General features: G+C 27.5%; 3 protein-coding genes across 3 annotated transcripts; 2 read left to right on the forward strand and 1 right to left on the reverse strand.

Annotated features, from left to right (window-relative positions):
• Positions 1-1,634: 1,634 nt before the first annotated feature.
• LOC112683729 (27 kDa hemolymph protein-like) lies at positions 1,635-12,026 on the reverse strand. Its single transcript, XM_025554886.1, has 6 exons — positions 11,814-12,026; positions 11,259-11,488; positions 3,507-3,628; positions 3,272-3,426; positions 2,470-2,620; positions 1,635-2,393 (listed from the first exon to the last, which is right to left on the reverse strand). The coding sequence occupies exons 1-6, from the start codon at positions 11,851-11,853 to the stop codon at positions 2,159-2,161; spliced, it is 933 nt and encodes a 310-aa protein (XP_025410671.1). The 5' UTR covers positions 11,854-12,026; the 3' UTR covers positions 1,635-2,158.
• A 7,281-nt stretch (positions 12,027-19,307) lies between these two features.
• LOC112683731 (craniofacial development protein 2-like) lies at positions 19,308-19,916 on the forward strand. Its single transcript, XM_025554888.1, has one exon. It carries the CDS (start codon positions 19,308-19,310, stop codon positions 19,914-19,916), a length of 609 nt encoding a protein of 202 aa, XP_025410673.1.
• Positions 19,917-20,730: 814 nt separating this feature from the next.
• On the forward strand, positions 20,731-21,219 carry LOC112683732. The gene is made up of 2 exons (XM_025554889.1): positions 20,731-20,809; positions 20,891-21,219. The coding sequence occupies exons 1-2, from the start codon at positions 20,731-20,733 to the stop codon at positions 21,217-21,219; spliced, it is 408 nt and encodes a 135-aa protein (XP_025410674.1).
• Positions 21,220-21,460: the final 241 nt, after the last annotated feature.

Below are 21,460 nucleotides of genomic sequence, written 5' to 3' on the forward strand. Positions count from 1 at the left end.
GACTAGGACTCAGATATTTTAATTTTTTTCTATTGATCCAATTTAATGCGGACCTGGATACAAATTCGATTTGCGTTCTACTGAATCAAATGACATTATTGTTATTTCGCATATTTTTTATATTTATGGTTTTATATTTTAAATGCATATTTTTGGGATTTTTTTTAAATAATTTAAAAAAAATTTAATTATTATTATAATTTTTTTTAATTATTAAAATTAAAATTTTAAATTAATTAAATATGTATATTTCAGTACATTTTCGAAATTTTAATTGATAATTTAAATTAACTGGTCAGTAAAAGATAAATTATTGATGCATATAATTGTGTATATCCTAAATATTTTTAGATTTCAACTATGATCAAATTAAAAATAAAACAGTTGTAAAACTAAACTCAACCAACTCAACTAAACTCAACTCAACCAAACTAGGCTCCCAAACTAATATTATCGATAAATAAAAATTCAAAGTATACACATCATATTGTTTTGTACGAATACTAATTATGAAACGAAGTAAAAATAAAATCCAGTTTATTATTAAAAAAAAACAAATTGCATGTTGTGTGAATTATTATTCTACTTTAATACAGATTATAACTGGAATCACCACGTACAAATTGGGAATTTACTGTTAAATACTTCATCATTATCAATTACTTTAATTAAAAGAGTTATGGTCTCAGAAATGTTCAATTAAATTGTACTTTAGTATATAATATTAAAAAAATTAAATTATAAAAACTAATGAATGTTAATTAGTTATAAATAATATATTTTTAATTTTTAATACTAAAGGTAAAACCTATTTTAATTTATATATACATTTTTTTTATAGTTCAAATTTTTAGTGCATAAATTCATACATATAACTATTGATTAAATATACATATATATTACATATATATTTAATCAATATTAAATTTAAAGTGCATTAACATTTAACCCTATTAATGATCTGCATACTTTTCAGGTCTGCAATTTAATTTCAAACTAGCATCATTCGTTATTAGTTCGTATTCATAATTAATATAATTTAGGTTTTACTACACGTAGTCATAAGAGGACACCATAAATATAATCACATTTAATTATCGCAGTAGTTATCCAAAAGTATTTGGCTAGATGTGGTAAGAAGAAACTATTTTACTTAGGGTGCTGAACTAACATAATGGCGAATTATTGTACAAAAAAAATATTGAAGATAAATTGTACCAATTATTTACACTTACAATATTTAGTACCTAATGTAAATATCTAACAGAAATAGTTACAAGTAACCTGTAATTAATATTGTGTATTAAATAATAAGTATTTTATTTTATTAAACATAATTATATTCATAGAAAACAAACATTGTGTTTTTATGTATATAATGTACATAGGTAAACAAATTTAAACTTTAATAATAGAGATATGAAATTAGGTACAAAAGGCACAATAAAATAAATTTTTTAAAAAATGTCATTCAATATTGTGTATTACAATTCACAATTATAGTTAAAATATAAAATAGTAATCAAATACTATTTTAAGGTTGGTAACAATATATTTATTGCCATGCAATACAAATGTAACGGCAAGTATTATACATTGTTTTGCTAATATACATATTATAAAATAAATATATAAATATACAAAACATAAATTATAATAAAAAAACACAGACGTTTATAAAATAAAATATGAGTTGATCCTGTACACCAAAACTTAATGACCATAAATAATACAGTCGTCTTTAGGATAAATGTAATAAGTATAATAAATGAAAATTTTGAAATTAACAACTAAAATAATATAAAAACTATCTTCATGTCCACCATTTATGACAATGATATGAGTAATTGATAATTGGTCTTTAACAAGTGGTGACAAGTCATATAACACTATTATTATAATTATTATAATATGATGGTTCTAAACTTTTTTCTAGAGTTAACAAACAAGGGATAACTAACTAAGAAGTAATGTAATTATACATGTTTTTGAAACTAATATTACATTTAAACAATTTAAATATAGATGATTATTGTACAAAGATATAGATCCACATAAATGTCACGGTATATGAAGGGTTTTGATTGTAAGCCACTTAGCCACTGCATAAAGTTATTTCATTTTTCAGTAAGTACTACCAGTGATAAGTATACTTAATTTATTCATAGTTAATACGGCCTAGAAGTATTGTTAAAACACCTAAGGCTGTCACTGAGATCATTGATAGTAGGGGGGTATCTTCAGATCCATTTTGTGTTTCAGAGTTAACAAATTTGGAACAAGGTGTTGATCGACGTACAAACTCAAACAATGACTCAATAATATTACCTGGTGTTGGTTGAGAACATTTAATTAATTCATTAACAACACAAAGTTGAAGCTCGTGCATACTCCTTTAAAAAAAATAATAAAAAGTTAACAAATTTAATTTATAAACCAATTATTAAGTATTTTATTCTTATAACACACTTGCACTGATCTTCTTCAAATTTGAATGATGGCAAATTAGTCATGTTTGGTTCAGCATTAGACATATATTTACCAAAAGATGTATTAAAACAATGATTGACAGCTTCTCGTTTATTCATCAAACAATCTGGACCACCTTCTGAATAAAACACTAGAATAAAATAGCATTTCATTAATTAAATATTAAATAAATTATTAACTATCAAAATATGAATATTGAGGATGAATATATTAGAATAACAATGTATTATATTTGTATGAAAGAAAAATAAATTATTAAAATAAAATAGCTTACATTATTAAATGTATACTTATATCATCTATTATATTAGTACAACTTAAAAAAAAAAAGAGACTGAAAACATTAATCATAGTTTATGTAAAAATATCAAAATGTAATTAAATGATGTAAAAAAAATAGAATCGAAACAGAATTTTAAGCAAACATTTTCAAAAAATACAAAAATAAATAATCAAAACATTAAAATATACATGTATATGATCAGATAATATTTAGAAAACTTGACAGTTTTTGAAATACTGGTCATAGTTGCAACAGTTCATGAAATAACTGGACAGGGAAATATTTAAGATTGTTAGTGAAAGAAATTAACCAATAGCCACAAGGCATAGTGGGTAAAATAAAACAGTAATGGATAGATTAAGTTACAAATAATTTAACACTACAAAAAATAGTTATAAAGATATTGTTTAGGGTAAAAATTAAACCAGAAGTATAAAACTACAGCACAGTCTGTTATAAATGGATTTAAAATGCTTAAGTAATAAAAACAAATCTTACAAGCTATACGATCACCATCATCGTGACACACAAAAACTAATAAAGCTTCAGTAACACTCTGAAGAATTTTTTTACTGTCTTTTTCTTCTTTATCCAAACATATATCTAAAGTAGAAGTGAAATTCATAACACATTCTTTTAATTCTGGTGACTTTCTGAAAAAATATATTCATATTAATAAATTTTAAATTAATTTAATTAACTCAATTTTCAAATCTAAATAAATTTTACTCACTTGCAGTATTTTTTGAACACCACATCAACATCACCATGGGGTTCAGCTTTTTTAATTTCTTCTTTTAGGGTATTGACATCAACTAATTTTGTCACACAACCTTCAAAATCTCTTTTGGCATCCTAAAATAAATAATAAAAAGCACATAAGCTTTAATTATAGAATACAACAAAATTACAAAATTAAACTGTGATTATAGACAATAGGAAAATAAATATTTAATATATAAGAAATATTGAATTTTTATATTTTTAACCTAAATTTTGGATTTACCTATTTTAGAAATATTATTACATTTTTAGTTTCTAAAAAAAAAGTTTAAAATACCTTAAGCCTGTCTGCCCTTCCAATAGTTATCAATATATAGTTGCAGTTGTTAATATTAAAATATTAAATTATATTCATACTAACCAGTAGTAAAAAATATCAATATATGACTTTAAAAAAAAACTCAAAAACTCAAACTCAAAAAAAGCCAATATTGAAAAATAGGTACAAAAATATAAATAGTTTATTCACAAATTCAGATATTTAATTTACTAAGATTTCAATACATAAACATATACAAGTTAACAAATTTTTTTCCTATTTAAGATGGAATTATAAAAAATATGTTTAGAAAATGGGTATTTAGTTATAGTGTTAATACTAATGAATAAAAACATATTTTTTTTACTATTATAATGTTAACTATAGATTTATATATGCATAGGAATATTACTTACACATATATATTTATAATTTACTTATAAAATAAATAATTAATTAATTCAAAACATAATAATACCTACTGATCATGAAACTGATGTTGATGAATATGGATATTTATTTTGCAAGAATATTTATTAAAATAAAATATAATATAAATTTTTAAGAAACAATACATTCAAATAATAGTTTCACAATTTCTTAAGTTCAAAATTCAGAACTTAAAACAAACATTAAGAAATTCATAAATTTCTTGATAACCTTAATGAGCATATATTTTGTAATGTTGCCTACATAATATCTACACTGTAGATTCTACAGTGGTTGATTTAAATACATAAACAAATATAATTTGAATAAAATTAAATAATACAGACAAATAAATTACATATTTTTTTGCTGTAATGTGCGAACAAAGGGAAATTAAAAAAAAAAAAGCTTACATATTTATAGATTATATTTCATAAATATTTTTAATCCAAAGATCTATGTATTACAATTTTTCTATTTTAGGTTCTTAGAAATATTTTTGTATAGGTATATTAAACATTTTTAAAAAAAATATATGAAAGAGTTTATTTTCCATACATAAATATTAGAAGATATGATTATAGTACATATTAATTTTTAATTATATATGATCACATATATAATAACAAAGAATAAATTATACATCTAAAAAAAAAGATATTTTTACAACGGTATACTTATTATTTTAGCATTATTATAATACTATGGTGAAATAAATAAGTAAAACAACATATACCAATCATTGAAATTTAAAAATCTCAAAATAAGATTACAATTAAAGCTGTATAATCTAAATTTGAAGTATAGGTAAATTCACTTTTGTCCTAAAAATTGCAAGACTAGATTATTAGAAACAAAAATGTATTGTTACATGTGCATATGAAAAATAAAACAAATTCTATTAAATACAATTGGAACAGTATGACATCCTATTGATGATGACATGGTATATATTTTAAATCTAATACAATTTAGAATATAAAAAATATGAAATAAAACATATATGTTTATACAATTGAATTAGTCCCCTAATTATTCTTGTTTAATTTCATATGCTAATTTCAGTAATGTAGTATTTATAAATATATCAAAAATTACTTCACAGCTATAACTAAAAAATATAATACATAAAAACATATAATATACATTCTAGTATAAATAATATAAATTTCACACCATATTATACACTAAAAAAAATAAGGAAATAATTCAAAATGAAATTAACTAACCATTTTTCAACTTATTATTGTAATATTTTTGCAACTAAACTAACTTTTAATCAGATCAATTTACAAACATGTTTTATTGGTACTTACAAAGGAGTTTATAATTAGATTAAAGGTATAATTGTTATTGTAATAGATTTATAAACATTTACTCAGTTATTCTATAAATTAAGCACATACTATTTAATAAAATTAACGTTATTATGACTAATTATGTTTGTATTAAGTATAAACTAAGCTATTAATTATATAATAATTATATTATTATACTAATTATATAATTATATATTACTAATTATTATAATAATTATATTATATTATTTATAATTTATATAATTTATTATATATATAAATGTATATTATTCAATTGAATGAAACGGCCAATAATTCGGTAGAAAATACTTTTTGAATTTAAATTTCTATGAATTTATATATTTTAAGTTTTTAATATGGACATACACTAAATCAGTGTTTCCTAACCATTATGCTAATACAGCCCATAAATGTTCATTGTGTTGGCTAGACGATAATAGGAAAATTTCTTGAAATATCTGGCACGCTTTAATATAAAAACATTAATAATTTATTTATTAGACGGAATTTTATCATATACTATAATGCAATACTGCATAATTCAATTCTAATTATTTTAATTATATTTTGTTCACTAAGATATTAATCTTGTCATTAGTCTAAGTACAGTAATGTGAACATAAATGAATATCACATTTATAAGATAAATTATAATACATTTTAAAGAACAAATTGTGAGATATTATAAATATTTTGAATATCTTTTTGAAATTTTTTTCTTAATTACATACATAACAAATAACTTATGCAAGTGTGTGATATATAAAAACAATAATGATGAGTCAAATCATTATTGTTTAATCAATGTCAGACAATATAGGTTAGATTCAAATTTACAAAGTATAATATACTAAAAAGTATTAATGTTTTATACTTATATCAATATTTATACATAGCATAGTTAATAACTGCAATGGTTAAGTAAGATGAATACAAATCTTCAAGATAAATATAATACAAATTGGGAGAACAAAGATAATGTTCATAATATAATTTAATACTTTATACATATACTTTATACATATTGAGTCTAAATACTATGATAAGCCAAAATGGCAGTCAAGTAAAAAAAAAGTAATAAAGGCAAGAACATATAATTTTTTATTATACATTTATTAACTAATGCATAAAAATGATAAATTAATTATTGATTGGAAAATGAGGGGAAATATTTTATAAATTATTAAAGATATATTTTCCATAGGAGACAAAAAATGAAAAAATAAATGAGATAACAGCATAAGTATTAAATTTCATAATTAATACATTACTTCTCATATAAAATGAGTATTGTATCTAACTAATAAATTAAAAATTTAATTGGATATCTTTAATATCTATATTTATTCTATATCTATATAATTCTAGAATTAAAATAACAAAATAATTAATTAAGAAATATCAACTTTTATTATTTATTTAAAATTTTAAGAATAATGGAAATAACATGAATGAATAGTTAATATTGCTTTAGGAGGTTATTAATTTTATTATAATTACAAATAACAATAGTGAAATAAGATATCTTCACAAGACACAGAATTTTTCACAATTAAAGAATGGTTGGTAAAATATAATTTTGGAAATAAACAAGCAGGGATTTTCAATGAATAATATTACATACAGGAAATAATTCCTGTGATATTATTCCAATACGGTATATATATATATATATATATATGAGTGTAATATTTTCTTAACTAATATCTTATTAGTATTAATATTTTTTACTAATAATTATCATACACTATTGCATTATTTTTAATTTTTAATGTGCATTAAATTAAATGATTTAGATAATTATTTATTAATTTTCATATTAAATTAAACAACATTAATCTTTAAAAAGAGCCAAAATTAAAATTGAACAACACATTTATTATTCAATGACCTATGTTGGTGTACACATTAAATTAAAAAAAAAAACTACTACAAAAAACGTAACCTGCTGAGTAGTAGTATTCTCTATAACCATGATAAAACATAGTACAGAATATACCTTGAAACTACACAGAATGAAATTGTATAAAGCTATACTGAGTACCCAGTTATAGAATTTAAAATATACTCTAACAGTAATAATTTTATAAATGCATAATCACTATAATAAGATCAAGTATACTAATGTAGATATTTATATGTATGTTGTATGAGTGAAGGTCATAAATAATTTAAGTCATGAGTTAAAAAAAAAATGTTGAAAATCATCAAGGTTATTATAAAACCTATTACATCAAAGTATATCTAACATTAATGTTTGATATTTAACATTTGTACTTCCTAAATAAAATTTAAACATTTATTATATTACTCACAGAAGTACTATACAATAAAACATTTATATTCATACAATTTTTTTGGTTAAAATTTGCAAGCACAAAGTGTTTCGAGGTTAATATTTTAATATTAATTTTTAAACACCAATTTTTCTTATCATCTTCAACATTATTTTAATAAAATATGAATAAACAAAACAGTTGTTCCAAGAGAATTCACTAGGTTAATGTAATAGTTATTTTTTCTACTAGATTAGTACATTTCATGATACACTTTAATGACCTTAAATATGAATAATGTGTACTTAATATAATTTATTTTGATATGTAAGCACAAAATAAAGGAAATTAAATATGTTAATAACTAGGTCATTTCAAGCAAATATTAAATAACAAAAATAAGATTTAATAATAGTATAAATATATATTTAAAATGTCTTCATGTAATAATGTATTACCTTATTTATTACAATCATTTTTAATATTAAATTGTAAAACTGTAATTTATACCCATTTATATCTATATAATATGTTTCCTTATATATTCAATCATATCTCAAGTCAGTCTGAACTCTAAATAGTTTAAATGGTAAGTTTTTAAAAAAATTGTAATGATTTGATCTAAATATCAGATAATAAAAAAAAAATGTATAAAAAAATGTAATTATTAATAAATCTAGACAACATTTTAATCTAAAAATAAATATTAGTTTAAAAATTTGATTATGTCAAATTTAACAGTTTAAACAAGCGGTTCCCAACCCATGGGCCTACCACTAACCACGGCCCACAAATGGGCTGTGAACCATATTATATTAACATTACTTACATATATTTTTAAAATATTAAATATCAGCAAGTGAAGAAGATTCATTGATTGAACTTTCATGTGATCAGACTTTAAAATCGTTTTTTAAAACTACACAATTATAGTTAAATATTCTGCAAAACATTCCAGCAATTTCTAAAATTTCATTTAAAAACTTGATGAGCTGTATTTCAACAACCTGTGTGTCTGTGTGAACGAGCTTTTTCTACTCTAATTTTTTTAAAAAAAAAATGTAGAAATAAATTGAATTTTGAGTAATTGAAGGCTAAAACTTTTCATTTTTAATCCAGATATTGATTCTCTTATGGGGGACAATCCAAAATTACATTAAATTATTTAACTCTTGAATAATCTGGTTCAATGAAGTTTTTTTTTTTTTGATAAACAATTCTTTTTTAATAAATAAATTGTAATAACTGACGTAAATGCACATTATACATATATAACTATTGGTGGGCCTCAAAGATTTTCTATGAAATTGATGGTCCGCACTACTAAAAAGGTTGGGAACCGCTGGTTTAAACAATTGGATATATCAATAAATTATTTCAAAATAAATACTTAAAAACAGTTCATCTTTAAAAATAATAAAATATTACTTCATAGTTCATATATTTAGAACTAAGTAAAGTTTTAAAAAAAAGTATATAGGCAATTTAATTATATCTAATATATTGAAAGGGGATACTTTAAAGCTAACTCTTACTGAAAATTCTTAAGTACTTACTGGTTTAAATAAATTATATTATCTAGTTAAGCAGATGTTCAAATTTCTTTTTAATTATTCCCAGTGACTGATGACAAATAATAATAAACTATTTAAATATACATATATAAATGAAGTACTAATCTTATATATATATATAAATGAATCCCTATTTCCCTTGGTCATGCCATCATGTGTGAACGGCTGAACTGATTTCGCTAGTTATTTTTTTTTTTTTTGTGTTTGTTGTTTTTATTGAAAAAATTAAGAAAATTTAAGAATACTTAATCACCGTATAAAATTATTTCTAATCTAACCTTAACACTTTAGACAATATAAACATTTTGAATGTAACCTTTTGACGTTTGACATAGAATTGACAGAATGCGTGAGGATGTAAAAAAAAATGAATATCGTTTAAAATATATGTATCTATTATAGACCTAGAACAGTGGTTTTCAACATTTTTAACAATGTGGCACACTTCATCTCCAACAAAATGTTCGTGGCACACTAATTCATAAATTATATGAACCTTATTTTATATATGGTTATATGTACACTATTTACAGTCTACTCTATTAGAGGGTTATTTATTGTGAAATATATTAATACAATTGATCGATCAAGATGGCTGCAACAAGCATACTTATAATAAATAATATTATATGTATCTACGATTAGTTCTTTCAGTTTTCATCGAATATCGATAATAAACTGGTAAATACATACTTATAAAACAATTTATAAATATCATGGCACACCAGTTGGGAACAACTGATCTAGAAGTAGATCTGTATATAGTAAAATATAATTAAATTATCCTTTTTCTAAAACTATCCAAACATATATATAAATATTACAGTTTTCCCAGTTAATAACAAATTTTATTGTAATGGAGTATCTATAAAGTATGTATTTTTAACATTAAATCAAATTTAGAATAGAGCCTCTAGTAAAAAAGGTTTTTTTTTTTTTTTGTTGATAAAATTAACTTGGACCAACAAGAACTCGAATAAAAGGATACCATAAGATTTTTAGTTAAAGAGTATATAAATTGATCACTAATTAATGGAATACCCAAATATATTACAGGTATATCTGAAATATTTAAATATGATTGTATATATTTATTACTTTATTGAACATAACTAAGACTTCAAAACATAATGATAAAAATAAAACTATATAAAAGTAATAAGATTGATTATAGAGGTTATCAAATTTATAAAATTTGAGTGAAATTTAAATTAATTAAATATTCAAAGTAAAATATAAGAACAATGCTTCATGAGTTTTAAGTGATAGAAGAAAAACAAATTATATTTTTGTAGTTTAAATCCTTGTTACTCAAGCAAATCTATGTTACTCTTATGTAAATCATCAAAATCTACAGGAAGTAAACATTTCTTAGAGGATATATTTTTAGATGCCGTACAGTCATATTTAAGAATAGTAAATTTATGATTTTAGGTTTAAATTTAGAAACACAATCTTTAAGAAACATTAAAAACAATAGTTGAATTTAAGAATAAAAAGTCGATTAACAACTAACTTTAATTTTAATTATATTTTATATTTACATTAAGTAGTAAAAACTGTGTTATATGATACATATGAAAAACAAAGAATTTCTTTGTAAATACTTATCTGCTAGGTACATCAGTTTAAAGCTAGACTATAAAATTGAATGCACGGAATAGTTTGAACATAAATATGATAACAAGACACGAGGTCGATATTAAAAATTATAAATATATGTAAACTACTAGAAAATAATAGTAGTAGAATGAGATAGGCACCTATCTATAGAAAACGTACAAATAACACCTATTCCTCATTGTGGACCGACGGTCCGGAGGACAATAAAACCAAGGTTCTTACCATAGTAATTTCGAAAGAATTGTTTAGCTGACTGTTTTTCAAACATTTCTCTTTCAACACTCGTTCGCCTTCGTCCAAAGCCGGTATAGAACTGTTGAACTGTTCCAAGACGGATATATCAGCGTCCGGCAGCTTGCTTATCAGGGTCTTCTTGACGGTGTCCTGCAAATCGTTCAGGTCCGTTTCCCCTTCGATGCCGTTGACGCCCCAGCTGGCGAAGTTGGTCACGGCTGAAACGCAGAGAGAGAAAAAAATATAGAGACAAAATATTATAAATGTATGAGTTATATTGGACGCCAACAGTGGAAAAGAAGTATGTATGATAATCAGTGCCGTTGGATACTTTTAAGAGGCTCTAGGCAAAAGCGGTACGGTATCCGAGACAACCTAACCTTACGCCAAAAACCGTATCTAACCGTTCAGACTTGACGCATTGCGGGCTCCAGAGTTTATTTAAGTGCGAGGCCCGAGGCAACGTTTGGCCCAAGCCCAAGTTACCTGCCCGTTAACGACGGCATCGGCGGTAATGATATATCACAACAACGGTACACTTACCCAAGCACACGAATACGGCGGACAGCGCGAACTTGTCCATTGTCTGCGCGGGGGGATTAAAAAACGTCGGTGTTGAAACCGAACAGTGGACGAGCAGCACTGGACACGCACTGGCACGACGCGCGAAAAGTGAAGCGGACGAAACGCCGGACGAAAAACGACTGACTTAGTCGGACTGAGTGCTGGTCGTTCCGCGACCGCAGCCGCTGCGTACGGGTGGGGGGAGATGACTGATACGAAACGAGCGTTGCGCGCGGCGAAAGCGAGAGAGGACGACCGGACGTCGCGGGAACATCCGGTGTGAAAGAGACCGTGCGACGGGGAGGAAGGGAAAGCTAAAAGGAACGAGCGCGCGACGGGAACGGCGTTGGACTGACGCGCGTCGACGGTTAGTACCTACGTACCTACGTCGGTGTAAAATCCTATTCGCACTCTTACGGCACCGAATTTTTTCTTTACAACTTGGAGTTCGCATTGAGTTATGATTTATTTTTAATTAAAAGAAAAAATTTGAATTAATTAATTTACAAAAAAAAAAAAAAAATAAATGGTTCAAATGATATTATAATATTACAATTTCTGTTATCTTATTTTTATTTTTTTTTAAACATTAGGTCTGCAAGTGCACTTTATTATTTATATTATTTTAGGCAATAAAATTTAATAAGACGATTTTTCCAGATATTTTATTAAATCAAAATATTCTTTGTACTCGGTTATAAATCATTCAATCTGGATAATAACTTGTTATAATTTGTATGTGATTTTACTTCGTTCGAATTAAACTTGAATCACCTGATTTTAAATTGTTATTTTAATGTCATTTTTATTTAATTAAATTTACCGTGTTTATGATAATAATAATAATAATAATTTTTGTGTTCCCACTACACCGACACGGACCAGGCACGTAACGCAACATCAAAACATTCTTTCGGATTATGTTTTGTCGTTTCGGTGCCGGTCGCATCAATGTGAATTACCTCATGTAAACTAATCGTATAATATTTCGTCGTGCCTGTTAGTGCACAGTGCCACGTTAATTGAAATTTGCCGCCCTTAAGATAATTATAATTCAAAATTATATACACCACACTTCAGTCAGTACCGTATTAACAGGAGTGAGTTTAAGGGGGTGGCTAAAGAGGAATTAGCCCCTCCCCCCCTTGAAACTAAGCTAACTATTTTACAAAGCCAAATATTATGTATTGTATATTATTATATTAATAATTGTTATAAAATATCGTCAATCGTGATTGATGAATATGGTTATTTATGGATATTTGAATAATTAATCTTCAAGTTATTTTTGGATTGGTTTTCGTTCGACGACTGACGTTTCGTGTTATATTATTGGGAAAATAATAAATACATATGGTTCCACATGGTACCAATTTTGAATAATTTTTAATCATAGTATTTTTAATCAGCAATAAATGCTAAAAATTTACTGAATTGTTAAAATGAAATAAAAATTAACGATCGAATTGTTTCAATTTATCGTTGCGTATAAACAGGACATAGTAGCGATTTATTGAAATTGGATCGAATGATTGATGCCGACCGGCATCGATTTCTGTGAATCGTAACGATAAGATAGGACGTGTAAACATGTAGCGACCATTTATCGCTAAAATTTGATTTATTTTGCGTTGGCCGTTCACGGAGAATATTGTATATAGTTCGTTGTTTCGCTGACAATTGTTTTTTATTTTTATTCAATTCAATTCAATTGATCGTGGCAGAACAAACACCTCGAGACTATTTGAAAGAATTTATTGAGCTGTATCAAAGTTTTACCTGCTTGTGGCTTGTCAGGAACAAGGAATACTCTTACTTGAACCTCCATTAGCCCCTCCCTTGGTAAGAGATAAAAATCGCCCCTGCAATGCAAGAGCAATACATTTACAAATTACTAATATCCGTATTATGTATATTTTAAATAGCACATTATTACTAATATTTACATTTTATAATTATCAATTAAACCTCACGCATAAATGTAAGAAATCAACAATTGTGACAAAAAACAATCGGCTAAAACAAGTTCATAATTCTAATCGCCTTGTAACATGCAGCAGTAGTATCTGCGACTTTTTCGTGGTGAACTTATGAACGAAATAGTACGTTACAGTCGTACAAGAAAAATTATAATTATTTATTTTTTATTTTATGTGATCCTCAACAATTTGCCACCTCGGGGCAATTGATCCTCCCCCCCCCCCGGATAAACGCGGCTGTACGTGCTGTGACGGTCAGTGCCGTGCCGTAACGGGCGTCGTTCATAACCATATACTTTCAAAAACAAGTCATCGTTCAAAACCGCACACTTTTATATCTTAATCCCACATATTTTCGCCAAATTAAATCGTTCAAAACTGCACAAATTTATATATATTTATATAAATTACGTATATATTTATCTAAAATAACATGAGTGCATTTCGAGACCGAGCGGGGTCACTCGCTCGCTCGGACAGTTAAAAACGTAAATATCTCCAGATTTGCTATGTAACATCATCATGAGTAGGTCCCAGGATAAAAAAAAGATTTTGTGTGGGACTCATATGAAACCGGCAACGTGAACTGTACATGCAAAGTGTGCAGAGAGAAAGAAACTGTTAACCAAATGTGTGCGGTTTTGAATTACCGACCTTTCAAATTTCCCTTTTTAACAATAGAATAAATATGTGCGGTGTTGAACGATGTAAAATGTGCGGTTATGAACGGTTAGCGTGTGGTTTTGGTGACCGCCGGTCGTACAGCATGAATCGGACTTGAAACGGTTGCGCAACAGAGCGCGCGTTCACGGCAAGGCGAACCGGAAACGGATTAGGGTTCTTGCGCCGCGGTCCGTCGCGATGTGACGGTGGAGGGAATGAGTTTTAAATTGGCCGAACGCGTTTACGCAACCGACCGGTAACGTCATTATCAGCGGACATTATTTTTTTTTTTTATGATTATCAACGCGAGGCGGCTTCGTAATCGGTCAGCTGCTGCTGCTACGTTCTCAGCCTCGGACTATTATCGTTGTGATTGTTGTTCGTAAGTCCATGTTGTTGTTACTATAAAAAAATATCAAAAACGTTAAACATTGTTATCGATATTTTTATTGACGTTGACATTGTTTGTTAACATCACGGGCGCGCTCAAATCCCCCTCCCCGCCTACGTTTTACCGTCGGTTGGTCACCGGTTTTTTTCTCCCGTTTTTCCTCTCCGACCACGACGAGACTATTGCGCCACACTTGATACTCCGAACCCGTCGACTTTGATGTCTGCACCTACCTTGTGAATAAATATGGCAAAGCGGTTTATTTTTCATTCTTCCGGCAGAAATGTTGTAATATTATTGTTGTTCTACAGGCTAGATAAGAATTTACACCGAGCACCACGGACAGAGTATGTACTGTTTTTACTCGGTCTTGGTGTACAACGCACGAATTAACAAAATACCAATGCACATGTACCCGAATATAGTCAATAATAATATAATGATAGTTTTATGAATTGTTTTCAAGTTGTGACCGAGAAAACGTTGTTGATTATAAACCTTGACGGAGATCTTATTCCCTTTAAATATTTTCCGAGCCTAAACTAAAAACTTCTTTAGAGTTCAAGTGCGGTTTAAACCGATTTAATCTTATGGTTCGCTTTTCTTTTCAAATTTTTCTTATTTTAAACAAATGTAAGTAAATTTTCTCAATAAATGGAATGGGTCTTGCTCGTTTAATCTTTCTCAGTTTTGACACATACTTGGGTATACCAAACACTGTATTATGATACAGCAGAGCGTTTTCGATGCTTAAAAAAAAGTTGAGTTATCGTATGTATTTTGTAAAAAATAATAAAATCCAAGTTAAATTTGAACTTGAATAGGTTTATAAGTGTTTATTGTATTTAGTCCTAGCATACAATTTGGATTTTAAAATATTTTCAAGAAACAAAGAAAAAAATAGTTAGCACTCAAATATATCAATATCCCATCAAATCTCCGTTGTATACTCCTGTAGGCTGTATAGTTATTTATTGTATCACTCGAGTGGTTGTAAAATGTTATAATGGCATAGTGAGTACATCATTAAAATATCATCATTGTCATTATACTAATATCCTGATATAAATTAAATTAGAAACGAAAAATTATGATTCAAGTTTTATATTACAGTTCTGAATTCACGTGTTACATTTCAAATCCAAAATAAAAACGTATAACCTTATCTTAATTCTGTACAAATATTTTTTTATTAAAACTTCAAGTACTTAACATACAATTACTAGTTTTTATCATTATAAAAACAGATATATGTTTTGGATAAATACGTATTTCACGTGACACGTGTATTGAAAACTCCAGATTTTTATCCTCATGTTGAATCGGTCAGTGTACTAAATAGATACCATTGTATAAAGGTAGCTGTTTACGAAGTATCTTATTTTATTGAACTTAGATTTTTGAGCTTATAAGCGGTTGTACTGAAAATAATTAATACTTTTTCAATGATGACAATTTATTTCAAATAAATATAGCAACAATTTGTACTTTATACTTGTATCAAGATTTATGATCGATTCATGCAAATAAATATTTTCTACGTTGCCTCATATACGATGATTCATTTTCAGTTTTAAATTTTACACATTCTTTTTTAGTCCTGTATAATACTCTGATGGAAATATTTTAATATAACGTTTAACTTTTTTATAAATATGAAGTATAAATTATTATCGAACCAATATATATATATATATACCTATAATTAATACTATAAATGAGAATGCAAAAGAGAGATTACACACACACACACACACACATATATATATCTTATAGGTAATACTTATTATTGAAAATTAAGGTTCACTGCTTTTTGAACCAATTATGGCTGATGTTGTACAAACCTCTATTGGTATCGATTGATAACCACAAAGTATGTATAGGTAGAGCGGTGAACACATAATATTACAAAATATTATATGCGTAATAATCATAATATTATGGGTAGTAGCCATATTTCACTCTAGTATTCATATTTATCGGAAAATATAGGTGCATACAAATGTTATTTACGTCATACCTAATGATTAGGGTTAGGATTTATATGCGATAAAAAATTGTATAATATGCATTTTATTTAACAAATATGTACAAATAGGCAAAAATAAATTTTATTATTTCTAGAACTATTATTTATCATAACTTGTTATTATTACATTAAATATTAATAGTGGTCGAAATGGCTTAAGATAAATGGAGGGATGCCTTAAAATTCAGATTTCCTGATATCATCATAACATTCTTCACACCTTGTGTACCTATAATATTTTTTTTTTTTTTTATAATTCACGTAAGGTATATTATCTTAGTCTGTGACTCTAAATACGGATATAATATGGGTTGCGAAAAGGCTTACTAATGACATTAAATACATCAGTACTGTCTCATAATATAAGTACTAGATACCTGCACGGACGAACGTCTAAAGACAGTACAAGAGCAAATATTTTATCAATTATCATATCGTATTTCTTATCAATTATCATAATATTATAATCGTCATAAAACTACCATAATAAATAAATAAATTTTAATTAATTAATTAATTTAAAAACAATAAAAACTAAAACTGTGATTTTAACTTGTGAAATAAAATAGTTAGCAAATTTATTATACAGTATATTATAAGTATTTTTGTCTTATAATTTATATGCAAATAATTAAAAATAAATATATAGGTAAGTGTAGCTTATAAAAATTATAATAATAATAAATATATAAAAATTATTAAATTACAAGTCAAGTTATTGACTTATTGTTCATATGCATGGTCAAAATGTGGATCTATATGAACATAAGGACACTCTTCTTTTCCATTTAAGTCATCTATTATTTGCTGTCTTACATTTAGTATTGGCTTGTTTAATCGCTGTTCCTCAGGTATTTTTAACCTTAGTTTCTTTGTTGAAAAAAATAGTAACTGCTTTCCAATTTTTTTATTGGCTGGCTCACGATTTTCATTTAATGAAAAGTAGCATTGCTTTCCTGTTCATATAATAACCAATAATTTTCATGGCACGTTTTCCAGTAGCCTTGCTTGTAAAGATTCCAGAACGATTCCAATAATAAACACTCGTGGCTATAGTTTTATTTTTGTTAAATCTTGCCTACCTTTTTTTAACAAACCTCAACGAAGAACTTCCCTTCACAATTGATTTCCATTCTTCAAACTAAACAATTATGATAAATCAAAATATTGATTTCATCAATAAGTTAGTGGAAAATTCAAGTAGTACTCGTATATTTACACTGAAATGAAACAAAATTCATATTAATTATATTTAATTCAATTTCTGCATCTATCAATGGCCTTGAAGTTTTAATAGTGGGTCCCTTCATGTGTAATTTTATATGCCTAATCAAATTGCATTTTTTTACTAAATTTACGATTACAATGTGTCCACTCGAACATATTTGAATAAATCAACTCATAAAAAAAAATTAAAAAATTTCAAACTGAAAAAACGTTTTGCGATTTAAAAGTTTTTAACGATTATAATATTATGATAATTGATAAGAAATACGATATGATAATTGATAATATATTTGCTCTTGTGTTGTCCCTAAACACTCGTCCTGCATGGGCTAGGTCCATAAAATTTAAATCCAGGTCAAACCGGGCTTTTTTAAACGAGACCCGGACCCCTGGTCAGGTTTTTAAATTTTTATATCTATTACAGACCGGACCGGGTTTTTTCAGAATATAAAAAACTTGTACAAAAATTGAATTTTAGTGATAAAACATTCATTAGTGCCGTGCCAGGCTTTAAAAAATATCTTTAAGGCTTTAAGCCCGTTTCACAGCCAAACGTTCATACGAGGCGTTTTTCAACTTACATTGTTTAAGTTCGCAACGATCGCTACAACCCTCGTCAGTTCGGCGCCTATAAACTTAAACAATGTAATTCGAAAATTTTGCGGACGATATGCGCAGCTCTGAACCGGGCCTTAGACGTCAGCAGAAAATCCAATCAGGCCTATCATTTTTGGCTCATGCAGACCTATAATAAGTACATTTAATTCATCATTGGTCATCACGATGTAAGATTTAATAGTCTTAAACCGTGGTTCACAATATTCACACGCTTACATATCATAATTTTTCAATTATTTTATCTATATTTATGTATATAGATATATTGCCCGTGTGGCTATCGGGTTAGAATAAGGCCACAGGCTGTTTCCCCTATCGTAGAAGGCGATAAATAAGAACACCGAAAGTTTCCCAGGATAAGGAAACACCACTACAAAGCCAACAGTCTTAGGGGTGGATGAGCTGCGTAGAGTGGGGAAATCTCTTGTCCTCAAGGTAGGAAACTATCTTGAAAAGGCGGACGAACCATATCAGATGGTCAACGGCTGAAGGATGCAGAAGGCAACAGGGAAACCACTGCATTAAAGATCTACAGATTTCCTAACTACCATATAACCAACCAAATAATGAATTCACATCCAAACCAAAGATTTATTACTGATCATGGACCTCGGATACCAAGATCCGGCAGGGGAAGTAACAAGGCCTCTCAGGTCGTCATCCAGCGAAATCCTTGTACAGATTTTCGAATTGGAACATGGAACTTAAGGACGCTCCTTAAAACGGGCAAATTAGAAGAAGCCAAAAATGAAATGAAAGAAGTACATTTGGATATCTTAGGAATATGTGAAACACGATGGGCAGGGAATGGCGATTTTACACAGGATGATGTATGGATTATTTACAGCAGAAGTGAAAAAAGTGGAAAAAATGGTGTAGCCGTTATCCTTAGGGGGAAGTGGAAAGAAAATGTTCTTAATACCTATTACGTGGACGATAGAACTATGATGATCAAACTTCAAGCTGCGCTTACTAACATCTATACTATCCAAGTATACTTCCCAACATATAACAGTTCTGATGAAGAAATAAATGTAATGTATGGTAAACTAGAGGAATTAATGAGTCTTACTAAAAAGAAATCATATGTATTTATATTAGGAGACTTTAATGCATCAGTTGAGGAGCAGACGTCAACATCAATCCACATGGGGAAATACGAATTTGGGAATTAAAACGATCGAGGTGCCTTACTAATACAGTTTTGTGTACAAATGAACATGGTTTTAACAAACACGTTTTATCAAGTTCCGGACCATAGGCGATATACGTTTAAAGCTCCTGGTGACGTAAGATGCTATCAAATCGACTTCATACTAGTTAGAAGTAAATACAGGAATCAAATTAAGTCTAGTCACACATACCTTGGTCGCGATGTAGACAGTGATTTATTTAGATCACAATTTAGTCCTCACAAAATATAATATTAAGTTCAAAAAAAGGCCCAAAACGATTGAAAAAAAATGGTGCACCAACAAATTGAAATGTAGCTCCACAGTAAATATGTTTAAAGAAGAATTAAGTAAACACAAAATGAAATCATGGGAAGAATTGAAAACCACTATACACAAAGTGTCAGACAAGATAATCGGGAAAAATGTGCTAGAAAACCTAGAAAAAAATAGATGATACAAGAAATACTAGAAAAAGTCAAGGAAAGAAATTAATGGAGGAATATAGATATAGATAAGAATAAACAGTTAAAAAAATAATAACAATGCTATGCAGGAAGGCAAAAGAACAATGGATGGAAAAAAACAGTAAAGAGATCGAGTTAATGATGAATAGACACAATAATAGGGTAAACGCAAAAGTGAAAAACTACAGTTTAATCCCAAAACAAGAAGCAACATTGTCAAGAATAAAGAAGGTATGATTTTATTTGATAACAAGAAAGTAGCGAAAAGATGGAAAGAGTATATTGAAGAAATCTATGAAGGTGAAGAAATAGAAGAAAATGTGTATGTTGAATAATAAGAAGATGTTGAAATGGATACCAAAGGACCCAACATCTTAAAAGAAAAATTTGAACAATCGCTAAGGGAGCTGAAGGACAGGAAAGGAACTGGTATGGATAAAATCCCGACGGAAATAGTAAAAAATTAGGACAAAGACACAAAAAACTCTCTATTCAATATTCTCTCTGAAGCTTATGAATATGGCACAATCCCTACCGATTTAACTCATAGTGAAATAATCACCTTACCGAAAAAAGGAAACTCCACTGTCTGTTCAAATTACAGAACAATTGCTCTACTATCACACTCATTCAAGAAACTGATAAATATAGTAAAAAACAGGATTGAGAAAAGGGTTGATGAAAGAATTGACGAGGACCAATTTAGTTTTAGATGTGGAAGAGGCACAAGAGAGGCAATTTTATCTCTACGAGGGATCTTAGAAAGGAGAATAGAGATAGGTAAAAGCACTTACGTAGCCTTCGTAGATGTTGAGAAAGCATTTGACAAAGTCAACTGAAAACTGCTCTTTTTGAGCCTAAATAATACGAATTACGATTTCAGATCTATTGACAATCGACTCAATGTTATTAGACGCCTAAAAGCAAATACACCTGAGTTCTACAAAAATCTTAATACATTTAAAGAACTGTAGAAATTCAGGCTAATGAGTACATAATATTATTATACATTGTACATAAAACATTTAATATTTATTACAACAGTCTATTAAGTATAAATTATAATTTAGCATTATGTGA

The sequence above is a fragment of the Sipha flava genome, unplaced genomic scaffold (genome assembly GCF_003268045.1).
Source record: "Sipha flava isolate LNK unplaced genomic scaffold, YSA_version1 233_pilon_pilon, whole genome shotgun sequence".
Taxonomy (NCBI): Eukaryota; Metazoa; Arthropoda; class Insecta; order Hemiptera; family Aphididae; genus Sipha; species Sipha flava.